At 40.3% G+C, this 14,900-nt stretch overlaps 2 protein-coding genes across 3 annotated transcripts; one reads left to right on the top strand and one right to left on the bottom strand.

Moving 5' to 3' along the window:
• Positions 1-6,139: 6,139 nt before the first annotated feature.
• Positions 6,140-10,499, top strand: fgf8b (fibroblast growth factor 8b). Its single transcript, XM_050044546.1, has 5 exons — positions 6,140-6,834; positions 6,926-6,962; positions 7,547-7,727; positions 9,264-9,370; positions 9,659-10,499. Exons 1-5 carry the CDS (start codon positions 6,776-6,778, stop codon positions 9,953-9,955), a joined length of 681 nt encoding a protein of 226 aa, XP_049900503.1. The 5' UTR covers positions 6,140-6,775; the 3' UTR covers positions 9,956-10,499.
• Positions 10,500-12,203: 1,704 nt separating this feature from the next.
• dpcd (deleted in primary ciliary dyskinesia homolog (mouse)) lies at positions 12,204-14,756 on the bottom strand. Of its 2 annotated transcripts, none has more exons than XM_050044533.1 (6): positions 14,649-14,756; positions 13,904-13,984; positions 13,674-13,798; positions 13,371-13,504; positions 13,095-13,197; positions 12,204-12,689 (listed from the first exon to the last, which is right to left on the bottom strand). In XM_050044533.1, the coding sequence occupies exons 1-6, from the start codon at positions 14,710-14,712 to the stop codon at positions 12,585-12,587; spliced, it is 612 nt and encodes a 203-aa protein (XP_049900490.1). In that variant the 5' UTR covers positions 14,713-14,756; the 3' UTR covers positions 12,204-12,584. The 2 variants fall into 2 exon arrangements, with proteins under 2 accessions (XP_049900490.1, XP_049900491.1); XM_050044534.1 differs by having other exon boundaries at positions 13,101-13,197; positions 14,649-14,749.
• Positions 14,757-14,900: the final 144 nt, after the last annotated feature.

Here is a 14,900-nt window from a genome sequence, read left to right on the forward strand (position 1 = left end):
GCTAGTTGAGGACAAACACTAGTCACAATCTGGCAAAAGCTGTTCTTAATATACTACATTAGTTAATAATTGGCCAACATTAATATAGGTAAGTTACAACCTATAAATCCTCTATAAAGGCTAACCTCTTCAGAGTGGTTTCCATTTTCCTGTCACTTGTCATTCTCTGTTAATTTTTCATCTCATTTTAAAAATGTCATTTTAAAACCATTAGTACAATGTGTGCCGTTAATCCTCCCTGACATCCTGCAAACGCACCAGGAACAAACTGTCAGCACACTCTCGAGCCAGTTGAAGGTAAGTGTGGTGAAGTGGTTACAGGCACATTATGTGGTTCACGTTGTTGCAACGACGCAGCAGTGCATAATTACAACAGGTGATTGAAGAGTTTTTCTTCTGAAAAGCCTCTGAGGTTTGGGCTGTGAGCGACACTGCTACCAGATGACACTGGGAATCACAACATCCCACATTTTCTTTCCACACTCCTGCATACACACACACTCTCTCATATTCTGTCTGTCTTCCTAACTGGCTCTGTTTTTTTTCTATGGTGTCTACCTTTCCATTGGCTCTGCCTTATGCAAGAGTGTGTATTTTTATGTCTCACATTAGCTAGGGGGAATAATACCTCTCACTGAATGGTAGTCTGCTCTGGGGCCTTTTCAGACATTCAGTCACTCTTCTTCTAAGAATAACCAATGTGCATCTTTGCCAAACAGTTCCTCTCTGTGATTTCTTTTTCACAGCGTCCTGTGATTGCTGTTTTTGTGCCTCATTCGCTGATACCGGGGCTTTGTATTAGTTAGCAAACTGTGATCCAAATGAGAAAAGCAGCATTGGGAGACCAGGAGAAAAGGCAAAAGAGTCGGGATCTGGGGCAAAACTTGGACCTGTGTCAACTCTTCTCAAACTCATTAAAAGGCCAGAAAAGCTGGTCACTAGAGAATCTTGGGAGTGAGGCGGCAGACAGTTTGGTATGTAAAAAACTAGAATAAAAAATGATAGCTTTTGATCATGTTTCAGAGAAACCTTTCATGTAAAGTCTGGAGAATTTTAGCCAAATATGTCTGACAGGTCACCTTAACCGAATGCCATTTACGTTTGCAGAGACAGAATTGTTTTTAAATTGTAAGTGGCTGCTGTAGACTGAAGTGGAGTCAAGGAGACAGATCGACTGTGCAGCACTGAACCAAATGTTCTCAGTCAAGTTTTTTAAGCAATGAAGATTGTGGGGCAGATCGGTTCATGATAATAACTTGCAAAGATGTTGTGTGTAATTAAAGGAATAGTTCAACATTTTAGGAAATACACTTATTTACTTTTTCTGCCTAGAATTAAATGAGAAATTGCTGGCACTCTCATGTCCATACGCTAAATATGAAGCTACAGCAAGTGGTCAGTTAGCTTAGCATCAAGACTGGGAGACAGCTAGCCTGCCTCTGTCGAAAGATTAAAAAAATAAATAGATAAATAAAGAAAGCTGTGTCTACCACCATCTCTAAAGCTCACTAATGAGCACATTATAGCTCATTTCTTTGATCCATACAAAAACTACGTTATGGTTTTACTTGGAATTACAACTATTCCTCAACAACCAGTGTAGACTTAAGGCCCAGACATACCAAGCCAACATCAAAGAAATCTTGGCAAAGATGGCCGACTGTTATGTCACCTCGTGTTGCCTGTGACTCAGCCATAAATGTGTACTTGAACACACTGCAAAGACTACAGCCAACGGCCAACTAGCATGTAAGTTAGAGGAAATAATTCTCCATACTAGCAGGCTGTGTGTATTAGAAACCGGAAGACTGACAGGATGGATTCAACAACGCTAGTTAGCCAGTTAGCACATTAACGAACAACCTGACGTTTAAATAACAGATTATATTTACTGTGCTTACGTGAAAAATTACAGTTAAAAACCTCTTATGCTAAAGAGCTCAGTGACAATGATCTAACCTAGTATAACAAGTTTGTTTTGATCTCACGACCTCTTTAGCTGTTTGTTTACTTTCCTCATTTCTGTTTCTCTTCTCATGCACTGAGCTGCACTGCTAATCAGAGTAATTTCTCTCACCATCAGGCTTCGCCATCTCCAACGCTGATTCAACTTGCTGAATCTGCCAAAAAAAAGCCAACTAGTACCAAAGGTGCAGGACACACTGCAAAAACTAGGCTAACAGACGCTCACCAATGGCCCAATATTGACTGACGGCCAACTGTCTGCTTAGTGTGCCAGGGGTGGGATCAATCCCTCATCTAACTCTCAGCAAGAACGCAAACAATCACATTTCCCAAACTTTTGAACAGTAGAATAAGTCAGGAATGAATCAGTAAAGGTGCCAATGCGAATTTTCTGTTTCAGTGGCACTTTTTAAATTAAAATTAATTTCCGCTGTCACAAACATGTCTCTCTCCAACAGAACATTTATCAAAGCTATTCACTCTAAGTGACTGCCACGCAAAGAGAAATGAAACACTGATCTTAAAGAATCACAAATGAACAAGCCATGATTACAGGATCATCAGGCACAGACGCAGACCAGTTTTTGCACATTTTGTCTAAAAAAAGAACTAAGAAAGTCTAAAGTTGGCTTTGTTTTTCGTCATCATTCATGTGTAACAGCAATTACAATAATATACTGACTATTTTTTCAAGGTATTTGAATTCCTTCTCATATTTCCCCACTGGCTATTACTGTCTAGTATCACTGAAGATGTGGGAAATAGACAGCTTTCCCAACGATCAAGACACAAAACTTCTTTCATTGTCTGCTCTTGGCTGACCCAAGACCATGACAAGAGTAGACAAGAAAGCAAGCTGGCAAATATCTTAGAGAGAATAAAAAAGCCATTTCATGATGAAATATTGCCGAGCTTTCTGGCATATGAAACTCAGCTGCCTGTGTGAGGAGGGAATGTTGACAGATATGAACATGTCGGTGGATGGGATTGATTCATTTATCTGCATATTTTGATTAAACTCTGTCGTTTGAATTCACCTCAGGAAATAAAAAGCAAAGGTTCTGCACAAGAATAAATAATGTATATGACGCTGAAGTTGAGTTTGAGTTATGTACAGTAGACTGTTACAAAGACCAGCCATCTCTCCAGGTTTCCTCTTCCTAATCAAATTCTCTGTAAATGACTCGTGACAGAACTAATCTGCGGGTTCAGTCAAATGTGCACGTTTGATGAGTCATTGTGTGGTCTTCATAAAACTCAGTCTCTTTAATTATCATGCATGTGGATTTGAGATTTAGGATGTGCAATCATTGCTTCATAGGGGTCAAAATATGAAAGAACAAAGAGCTGAATTGTTCCAGGTGGCAAAATCACTTGTTACAGTGTCCCGCTGGAACTAATAAGGCAGGTCCATTTTCACCCTCTAAATCCCCTGCATTGGCTGAAATGACTGATTTACAGCTAAGACATTGACCAAACTCACACAATTATATATATGTTATACTTCACTCTTGTACAGCTGGGCTGTGTGAAGGGTGCAAAAGGTTCCCATACTGTTCATACAAAGAACATGGGTCTGCTTTTGTGAACAATCACAGGTAAGAATCAATGTCCAGAAATCGGCGTTGGCTCATTAGGACAATAATCTAATCTGAGTCTTTATATCAGTTAATCTGTACTGTAGATTAGCACCTCCATTCTGATCTATAGCGGTCATATAGATGCTAATGTACAGTGTTTATGTTTAGTCACAATTTTTCACAATTTGTGAATGAAACTCTAAATGTATTTCATCAGCACGCACAGGAAAAGTGTTACTATGATTCCCATCCATATTTCCTCACTTATTTAAAGGAATAGTTCACCCACAAAATGACTATTTGTTTATCAATTACTAATCCCATGTTACGGTGAATTCACAAAGAACACTTTCTTTGTTTTGCATGCCTCCACGATAAATGAAAATTTAAAAAACTGAGAAAATTCTTGATGAATTGAAATCATAGGGGTCCATGTTTAACAACAGCAAAACTCCATTAAAAACATCTGTTTACAAACACTCACGCTCTTGAGCAGAGTTCAAATGCATGTGCTTGCCCAGGTGCGCTAATCATACATTGAAGTATTTTAATTAGTGAGGCAAAAATGCATGTGCTTAACTCTTAGTACGTACTGCAGCTACCCTTACAAAGTATGAACTGTTGAAAATCGGGACATACTACTTCATCATAACATTGTGCCCTAAGCTTTGACCCCCTTGTTCATATATGCGTTACCTTGAAACAGAAAGTTATTCGCTCTCTCACCAGATAGAGACAGAGGTCAACACGGAGAGAGTTTTAACTTTTAAGTCATTTATTTCTGCATACATTCTCAAATTTTATATTCACAACAGTAAAACTAGCCTACATATACATTTCTCTGTCATTGTTATTTTCATTTTTTTGTTGGCATTAATCTTTATGGTTATGTTGTTCACTTAAACAATTAATATTCTATTATTACTACTATCTGACCGGTCATCAGTCTGTCATCCGTCATTGCAGCGTCTGTCAGCTGTCAGTGAGCTGCCATCTGTTTGCAGCTCAGTCAATGTGAAGCATCTTCCACTGTGCAAAGGACTGTGGGTCAGAATAACCAGAAAAGCATGCTGGCTTGCATACTGCAAAAAATGCAACCAGATGCATTACAACATCCTGGTATTTTTGGCATAGTGCATTTGACATACAATGTATTGGAATACAAAGTCTTTTTGGCATACTTAATAGTGTGGTTATTGAAACACAGTTGGATTTTACTGCAGGAGCTGTGTGAGTGTTTGTAAATTAATGTTATGAAATAGTTTTGCTGCTAAACATGAACCCCTATGGCTTCAATTTCATCACTCACTGTGGAGGCAAGAAAAGTTTTCCTCCCGAATTCGAGGTAACACAGGGTGAGTAATTGATATGTAAATAGTCATTTTGTGGGTGAGTATTCCTTTAAGACACATTTAAAATCTGGTGCAAATATCTTACATTTTTCTGTTACAATACCAAATAGAAAAACAATTCAGAGACATCTCAGAGTCAGGAAGGAAATGCAACACTTTAACATATTTGGGGTATGCATAATCTGGATTAAAATTATACTACCTGTATTTCAAATGCAATACTTCACCTATCTCATTAGCTGTGAGAGTGTGTGGCTGTTACACACAAAATACACTTAATTTACAGAGAAAAGGCTACTTTAAAATCTTTATTCATAGCTATTTTCTCCCAGTGTTTGTTCGTCTACACAGTTGATCAAGTTGAGAGTCTGTTCCTGACAGGCTAGAGTTCAAAGTGTCCCATGTTCCAGCCGCCCCCTTTCTTCCCTATCAGACAAGTGTGTAACAGTCATGTTCCCTTGCAGGAAACCCTGCTGCTTTGTTGTCACAAAGAATAATTACAATATAATTGCATGATGTAGTGTACGAAGCCATGCTGTGAAAGTAGCAGACCCAGGGCCCGGGACACACTTTTGAAAATCAAACCAGGTTTGTGAGAAGTTATGGAAGAATGATTGTGTGAGCAAGAGAGCATTTGTATCCAAGGCGAAGGCTTTAGATGTTATGTGAAAACCATTCTGTGTCATGTGTTCACATGGAATACATATTACTTACATATGTAGGATGAAAAAGTACATCAAGGTCTGTCCTGGGGGACCACCAAACAACCTCTAACCTGCAGTCAGGGAATAAGTTAATGTAACTGTAGATTTTCTTAAGTACATGCCAGGGAATTTTTCCATGTGGACATTTCTGCTTATAGAAAACCAAGTGCTGTGTGATTTTACATGGATGAAGATGCAGTAATATCACGACGTGTGCGTGAATAATGTGTGTGATTGTGGATAAATGCTTAGTTAAAAACATTTTAGAAGACATGCTGATATATTAGATTTTTAACCTGCATGTTAAACTCAAAAATAAGCCCCTTTGTTTATGAGAGACAATATATGTCTTTCTTTCATCTTGTTTAATTCTATACATTCAACTTACTGATGGATTCTGTGTTTGTGGATCTGTGAGCAAATAGGTGCAGGCAAAGTGTTTTAATAAGTATTCAGTTTCAAATTGGCTCCAGCTCGAACGCTCCGCCTGCTCTCGCCGAGGATATTGACTTTCCCGCAAGTTAAAGTATTTAAATGTAGAGGGAGACAGATGCTGTATGTGGACTGGAGGCGACCGCAAGAAACACACACGTGTGGGAGGAAGCTTGACGTTGGAGATTTTACTATCTATGCATCTTATAGAAGGACAGCTGTGGCATCATTGCCGTAACAACACAGCTGACCAATAATGCCGTGTCGGTGCACGTGGGATTCATTCAATATTCATTTAATCACTCATTTTCAGGAAATTCACAGCGCGCATCTATAACCGCTGATGCGTAAAGATCCGTGCGTAAAACTCAAAATAATCGCCACTGCTCTGCTATAGGATGTCAGAGAGGATTTATTTCGACTTGAAAGCTTCATTACTGAAAGAGTGATTGACACGGAGCGGATTTGATGGAGGCAGTTTGGTGACAGCGACACTTTCTCTCCGGACTTTCACGTTGGATTGGCACCGCAGCGCCTTTAAACCTTCTGGACTTTTTTTAATGTTTCAGCAGAGAGGAGAGCTGATACTGTATCTGCATGGGACCCTGACAGTTTTGGATCTCTTAATTGTCACGGCTATCACCTTCTATGTGTCACAAGAGGGGGATAAAACCGATCTGAAATCTCCATCAGGAGGAACTTTATTTCCGAGAGCTTCCAGCAGCGAATCAGTGGAGTATTCATGAAGCAATATTTGAACTATTACAAGATGAGGCTGAGAACATCGAGGTTAGGTTATCTGTAAGTAAAGAGCGGTCAAGATAATATAGCTGACTGTGTGACTCAAATTCAAGCAACAGGTTTTAATTTTTTTTTTCTGTTTTCCCTTCAGGTTACTTCAGTTCACGGCGCTTTGCTTTTACGCACAGGTAACCCACATTTTCACTTCAATAAAAAGCATTAATGTTGCGTAAATTCTATAATTAAGTAGGTAAAAGTTAACAGGTATGCAGGCGCCGTGCGTCTCTGCATGTGCAATAGGCTGCAATAACAATGAAAACATTTTATTATGAGTGCTATGGCAATTGGCAACAATTCAAACATCTTGAAAAGAGGTAAGCTCCAGCCTAAAAAGTAATTGTTAAAACACATGTGGATGGAGAGCGGCTGAAATGAGAGAAAAAAGAGAAGAAGTCAAGAAGGGGTGAAAGATCATCGGTGGTAAAAGCAACCTATCAGAGGGAAATGTCATCCCCGAGGGTCCATGAAAGCATCTCCAAAAAGAAAGAAAAAAAAAAGATGAACAAATAAATGAAAGAAGAAAAAAGCTGGATGTATTATTTAAATGTGATGAATGACATAATGAACTGTGGGCCTGGGCCTCGGCTGTTTGACTGGCAAGTCTTAGTCTGCACACTGTTGAGGCTTTCCTGAGTTGCAAAGAAAAGAAAAAAACTGCGACATTAAAAAGTAATTTCATATTTCGTGACATGTGTTTCCTATTGTCCGACAGAACACTGTGCAGTCCCCTCCGAATTTCAAGCACCATGTCACCGAGCAGAGCCGGCTGTCGGACCGGATGAGCCGCAGGTTGACTCGGACCTACCAGCTGTACAGCCGCACCAGCGGGAAACACGTCCAGGTCCTCGGCAACAAGAGGGTGAACGCCAACGGAGACGACGGAGCCGTGCACGGTAGGAAATAAAAAGAGTGTTGGGGATGATTGAAGGAGAAAAAACACACTTTAAATAACAAAAAAAAAAAAACTGAATTGTGAATCAATTTAAGCAGCACGCGCGGCAGTACCTACTCAATGTACGAGACAAATAATCAAAATATCGCGAGAATACACCTTCTCATAACCTTCTATACATTTAGCCTAGCAAAACTCACCAATAATGACGTATTTAAAAATACTATAATTAAAAATAGCCCAACAAATGTCCACATGTGCTAATATATTCAAGCAGAGAACTTTTTATCGTCTTTGAAATGATGAAGCAACTTTACTCGAAGCCCTGGTGTGTTATAGCCAGATTTATCAAACCTGCTGACAGCTAAAGGCCATCTTTTCTTACATTTCACTGCTTTTTTAAACCTCAGGAAGACAATAAAAGAAGGAAACATGCACATTACAAACACGGGAGTTGTTTAAATTCAACGGTGCGCGGGGCGGTGTTGAAAAGCCGTATAAATTCTGTCGTCTTTGGCAGCCTGTAGGAAAGTGTGTGAGCCAGGAGAAAAAGGAGTAGCAATTGTAAACATCGTTAGTGGCATCAGTGTTGCCATCTTTTATGGCCTTATGGAGATGATTTATTTCTCTAGTGTGTTGCCAGCGTAGAAAGTCCTTGACACCTGTTATGATGAACTTGAGGGAGAGACTCTGTGCAGCAACCAGGGGGAAAAAGTGTCTTAAACTTAAATCCTGTCACCAAAAGGGTTTTGGTGTGTCTAGCCATCTTTCCACCACAGCCACCACCATCCATCCCCGTCTCTGTGCCTGCTGCTGCTGCCTGCTTTTTGGAGGCTTATTTTATGAGGAATTTTCATTGCTTTACAACTCAATGTATGACTCAATTTATAAGGAGCGGTGAAGTCAGCATCTTCACTTTATACCTTTTCCTCTCCTTGCCTCTCCTGTGTGCTCTTTTGTCTTTTAAATTTCTCGGCCTACACACACACACACACACACACACACACACACACACACACACACACACACACACACACACAGGGAGAGGGAGTCAGTCATGCACACATTGGCTACACATCCTAAGTGGGTGTCACTCTTGTAAGCGGCCCAAATCTGACCGCTGCTCTGTGCTTGTGGCTGTGTCCCTGACCGCAGTATTCTCACTCTCCTTTATCCCCAGTCTGAACTGCATCACAGCACAGCATTTACAGACGTCCGACAACAATCGCGCTGTGCAAAATCACTATCATTTGGTGCTATTTTGGAAGGCCTGCATGCTTTGTTAAAGGCGGCTACTGGAGCATAAAAGGGTTAAGAGGGGATTTATATGTCATCTTCATGATTCTGGTTCACTGCTCATGATCGAAAACCGTTTAGTGACATTTAATGATGACATGATGTAACTCCACTTTATTACAGTCTCCATCATACGTAGAGAATACATTTGTCTCACACACTGTAACTTCATAACCTGAGTCTGCAGCACCATGTCAGAACTGTGTCATCTCATTACTTGTGATGTGTTTTGTCTGTGCAGCTAAACTGGAGGTGGAGACGGACTCTTTTGGAAGTCGTGTCCGCATTAAAGGGGTGAAGACAGGATACTACATATGTATGAACAAGAGGGGGAAGCTGATCGGCAAGGTAATCTGGAATTCATAGCTTTGTGGCTGCGTATAACTGCGGCAACATCTTGAAGTTTGTTTCTTCCCTGGAAATGTTATTCCAGATTTGCAGCTTATGGCAACATGTTGTCGAGACGCATTCGAAGCCAGAACAAATTTGATTTTGAGTTTTGTCTGCGCAGCCCTCTCAAGGTTTCAAAGGGTATTTGATTGTTTGGAATGAAGATGATGTTTCTGCTTCCTGGAAATTGTCCAAGATACCTCAACTTCTCTCTCCCCCCCACCCTCCTCTCTTTTTCTCTCCCAGCGGAAAGGACGAGGCAAAGACTGCATCTTCACTGAGATTGTTCTGGAAAACAACTACACGGCACTGCAGAACGCCAAGTACGAGGGCTGGTACATGGCTTTCACACGCAAGGGCCGTCCGAGGAAGGCCTCCAAGACCAAGCAGCACCAGAGGGAGGCCCACTTCATGAAGCGTCTACCCAGGGGGCACTTGCTGAGCGAGAGGAGACCGTTTGATGTCCTTCCTCTGCGTGTCCCCGCACACCCTTTGAGCAAGCGGACTAAACATTCCCATCACCAGCGCCCAGGGGGCCGCTGAGGACTAAAACCACTGAGGGAGAACTGTGGATGAACCAGCGCAGAAGAACCACTACAAGGGGAAACAAGTGCTCTCAGAGAAATTAACTTTTACAGTCAAGTGCCCATACACTTTTTGCCTCATTTTGTGGACTTTGTGTAATTCTTTGTACTGGATTTTATGTAACCATTGACTATCTAATCTGCTAGTTATTTTCAATTCAGACAGACTGTAGGACAGATTTTTACTTATTAAATCGAGGGGCATTTAAAGTACGATGTTTTCATGAATGAAAACCTCTGGTTAGATGTTAGCCAGCTCTGCAACAAAGAATGTTTAAAAGAGAAATGAGTACAATGAAGCTAGACACGGCAGCTATCTGTGGATTTCCTTGTGGTTACAGCATCTGAGTCTCAGTTGACATGCTATCCTGCCTTTAGGAGGCCATTCTGGAGAATTTTTAACCTGTTTTTTTCTACATATATGAATATATTTTTACTGTAAAAATGTAAATTGTGTCAAATGATGGAAATATTTATTGTAGAGTGTATATTAAAACCACTAAAGAATCTGTTCACAAGCTGCTCGGCTTTTCTCTTGTGTGGTTGTTTTGGGACGGAAAGCTAGCATACATTGTTGGTCGCCCCCAAAAACTGTTGTTTTTTTTTTCTTCTTCTTCAAGCTGGAGACCCAGATAACTGAGGGGCAATATCTGTGACAGGCTACTGAATTCAATGTGCTCAGCAAGTGAGACTTGGGCCTGAATGGCCCGAGCTATGCATTAAAAGCGATGAGGTCAGCCCACCATTTTGGCCCAAACAAAGGTTACCACCATGTAGTTGCATTTCTCACGATCGCACACCGTAACCCTCTGATCAAATGGGCCCTTTGTGAAACCTCATATAAAAGGGCATGTTATACAATAGTGGGTTCGAATAATAACACGAGGAGGGGTCAGTTATCAAAAAGAAGCCAGTCACACAGGGAGGGGTAAGGGGCTGGAGGAGAGGGGGGGAGGTTTGCGGAGAGGGAGTTGCAGAGAAAGCGTCGGGGCCTGTGTGGCAAAATGTGGCATCGGCTGAAAGAGGGGGAATGGCTGGGAAGAGGCATTCGGGAATGAAAGGGAGGCAGAAAAGAAACCCTCTTCCCAGAAGCAGTTGAGCATGACCATCAGAGGCCAAACGACAGGGGAGGAAGAAGACCCTGAACAGAGGGACTCGGCTGCTCTCACAGTGCATGAGCTGGATGTCCAATTTGTTAGTCGGTGTTTGCTGCCCGCGGGAATTTGTTTTGACAGCAGCTCCAGCTCTGAAGATTGTAAAGCATTAAACTAAAAAACGAAAATTAAGACCTCAGAATGAATGCTTTGGTATTCAACAGCGAATACCTCTTACAAGCTGAATTCAGTATTAACACACCGAACACTCAAACACTACCTGATCAAGTATGCATTTTTGTCAAGAGTTTTAAAAAAAAAAGTCTCGCACAAGAATTTGCAAAACAACAGGACAGACTGGGTTCAAAATGTTTTCTTGTATTCCTGTTCTTTCCATCTGGAAGAAGACAAAGCACAATGGCGAGAGAGACCTGTGGTTTTGTCTCTGCTTTTTGCACTTGCTCTCTGGGTTTGGACAAGTGGTAAAAAATGCAAGGAATCACACGGTTAAAACAAGCTATATTTAAATGGCATTGTCTCTTTTAAACAGCACTGTTATTTTTTTATCCACTGTCTAAGTATTTCTGACTGGACAGTGTGTTTTTTTAAATGAAAAAGTAGACAAATACCCCATTCTGAAGCGAGGATCTGTGCGATTCTTTTCCTTCTCTACATATCATATATACATAGAACTCAAGAATCAAGAAACACGAAATATCATTTTTATATTTGTCCCTGTTAAGACAATAATATCCAATCCATCTGGAGCAGTTGCGCCTATTTCTAACTTGTGTGTGTGTAGTTCTTAGCCATGGACCCCAGAGTCAGAGTGACCCTCTGTTGTAAAGGGAAACAGTAACACTAGCTCACTCGTTCACCAGAGTTTCAGTAATGGCTTTCAGGGTGGCCCACTACATGCAAGGAACATGAGGGTATTCAGTTAACACAAATGGGTTGTGCTCGTAACAGTGACCCCGGAACGAACAGGGATGAGGCATTGTGTGTTTTGAGTGTTTTACAAGGACATCAATGAAAGGAGGGTGGTAGGTTATGTGACCCCCATCAAAATTGCTCCAGAGTAGGTTTGGTAACAATAAGCAAAAATAGACACTGTTGTGATACAAATCAACTTTTTTTATGTAAATACTTCATTTCATAATTCCATTCATAATGTCACAGTTCAGCTACAAAGTTAATAAATCTGTTCATGAGACATCAAAACACACATAGTATGTTTTGCAGAATATGTCTGTATCAAATATAGATGGCAGAGCAACTTTCAACACTAACAACTCTAACAATAAATGAACCATCTCATTAGTAAACACAATTAGAAGCCTTAAACCATTGACAAGGCACTTTGCAAAGGTCTTCTCAATGAAGGGATCCATGAAAGAAAAATAAACAAGGGCTCACATGTGACTGGAAAATAACGCAGCGAGGTTCTGCTTTGAATGCAACACAGAATCATCCTCCCACTCCCACAGTTGGAATTCACTGAGTCTTGCAGTCGACGTCCCCTTCGCTGGTTCCCTTCAGTTTCTTCAGCTCCTTCAGTAGCTCCTGTTCAAGGGTTAAGATCTCCTTAGGTTTCTTGTACTGGACAAGGGAGAAGAAAAATAATTACTTCAACAGTCTCTCCGTCTCCCTCCTGCAAATCCGTCACTGTGATCATGTTGGAAGAGCGTGCAAGATATAAAGCATAAAAAGCATAAAAAATATTGTAATGTCAAGAACTTAGGAGAGTGACAGGTGCAAAGAGAAAAAAATGGAGTTCAGATTCTGGACTTGTATCTAATCCCCATGATCTGCATAAAATACAATAGACAAACTTAAAATATTATATTCTTAAGATACTTTTGCAGCTATCCAGATTGATTCCCTTCACGCAAGATTTAAGGTGAGAACATATTAAAAAAGAATCAAGCTTTAATGCTTGCATCTTTATATTTAAAACACTGGGTAACATAACATCAGTGGTTTTAATTGTTGTGTTGGACTTACACTGACAATTAAAGTGTTATTGGCGTGAGTGAAGCTGAGGGCGGAGTCGTCCAATGGCAGCTGACTGCGATCTAAATCAGCAACACTGAACTTCTTATAATACCTGGGAAGACACAGAGAGGATGTCATGGGTTTGTCACGCCACTGTATAGGCGAATGCATTGTGCACAGTGCCATCTATAGGGAGGACACAAGGATTACATGCAACAAGTGTACAAGTGTGGTAAGTGAATGAAAAGATGGAAGGGGAACCCCAGTGTTCTCATGCATATTTACTTTTTGTTGGAGGTTTTTATGATGATGCATCTCTCAGACGGCTCCGCAGAAACGCTGAAGACGTCTTTGGGGTAGGGGAGGTTGCGGATTCGCCACTGGAAGCTGGACTTTGTGTCTTTACGCATGAATACAGGCTGTGGAAGCAGAGGCATTCAAATCCATTTTACAGACATGACATTTACTGGAGTTTTTCTTTAAAATGGATCAAAGTGAACTAAGACAAACAAAAATGCACATCGGATAATGAAGTAGTTAAATTCTAATTATAAAGTCACAGTCACAAAGAACATAAAAGAAACCCACATTGGAGCAGTTCTCCTTGATCACATCCGAATCCAAAGAAGTGACAGGGCCCGCAATTGGCTCCCCAACTTCTACCTGCCATTGGCCCTTTGCTCCAAGTGTGCTTTTATTACGCCACTTTCGTACTGAAAGTATCACACATTTTGGTAAGACACATAAACGAATGCCATTGAAATTCAAAATGCCAGAAGCTATATGCTGCTGTGTGACCCTCAAGACCTGTTGCTTACCGATGAGCTCATCTGTTTGTAAGTCATACTCCTCTGCCATTTCTTTTCCATCTGTAAAGAGGTAGTGGATCTTCCTTTTTCCTAAAGATGGAATTTGGAAATATTTTTATACAAACTAGACAAAAACAAATAAAAAAACCTAACAAAAACAAAATACTATGATGTGTTTCTAACACAAATCAACTGGTGTCAGTGCTAACACAACATTACATGTGATGGTGCTAGAATAGTGAGTATTATATTAAATATGTCGTTCAATTTGTAAACTACAATATTAATTAATTTTTGGTCAAATAAAAAAGCTATAATTTCTGTATTCCGAAACCACTAAGAATACTAAGAATAGATAAATGGTACTATTTCAGGGATTAGTGAAAAAGTCAGCAGAGATGCTAATAGATCTCTTAACTAGACTGTAAAGACAGCCAGAGAGCAGTGAGTCACATTGTGCCTCTTTTTCTGAGACACGTACCAGAAATTGCGCGAAACTGGCGACAGGCTGTTGAGAAATTATCTAAATGTCTTTTATTGTGTGTGTTTCACCGCCCATTTCTGTTAAATCAACGTGTGTAATGTGCTAAAGGACCAGCTGTACCACCTGCTTGCTGCCTAGTGACACTAATGTTAGCTGGAAAGCTAACAGTCTGAGTTAATTCAGGCAAAATGATACTAATAATGATCAACTATTCACGCTGTCTATCTATTATCTATTAGAATAACTTGCTCTTCTTTGTAACTTACTCACCATCGTGTATCAAAGCTGTTTTCTTGGACGATTTCAGGATATCAATCCAGCTTTGCACAGCCATGTTTCTGAAGCTGTTTCTGTTGAAGAGAGCCACTTCCGGACTCAAAGCGTAACCACAGCAACTGAGGTCCCAAACGTATTAAATTAGGAAATTATTTTTTAGAATTAACACGAATTTATAAATCTATAAGTTATTAAAAGCAAACACGATGTAATGTACAGTCAGTTTATAATAAGATACAATTTACA

This window comes from Epinephelus moara, chromosome 5 (genome assembly GCF_006386435.1).
Source record: "Epinephelus moara isolate mb chromosome 5, YSFRI_EMoa_1.0, whole genome shotgun sequence".
Classification (NCBI taxonomy): Eukaryota; Metazoa; Chordata; class Actinopteri; order Perciformes; family Serranidae; genus Epinephelus; species Epinephelus moara.

Bases quoted from the DNA above. Each gene is read 5' to 3' on its own strand.
- fgf8b (XM_050044546.1), top strand. From the start codon at position 6,776: ATGAAGCAATATTTGAACTATTACAAGATGAGGCTGAGAACATCGAGG. The intron at 6,963-7,546 runs GTAACCCACATT...ATTGTCCGACAG, and splicing joins CGCTTTGCTTTTACGCACAG to AACACTGTGCAGTCCCCTCC. The intron at 9,371-9,658 runs GTAATCTGGAAT...TTTCTCTCCCAG, and splicing joins GGGGGAAGCTGATCGGCAAG to CGGAAAGGACGAGGCAAAGA.
- dpcd (XM_050044533.1), bottom strand. From the start codon at position 14,712: ATGGCTGTGCAAAGCTGGATTGATATCCTGAAATCGTCCAAGAAAACA. The intron at 13,799-13,903 runs GTAAGCAACAGG...TGATACTTTCAG, and splicing joins ACAAACAGATGAGCTCATCG to TACGAAAGTGGCGTAATAAA. The intron at 12,690-13,094 runs GTAAGTCCAACA...TCCCTTGTCCAG, and splicing joins ATAACACTTTAATTGTCAGT to TACAAGAAACCTAAGGAGAT.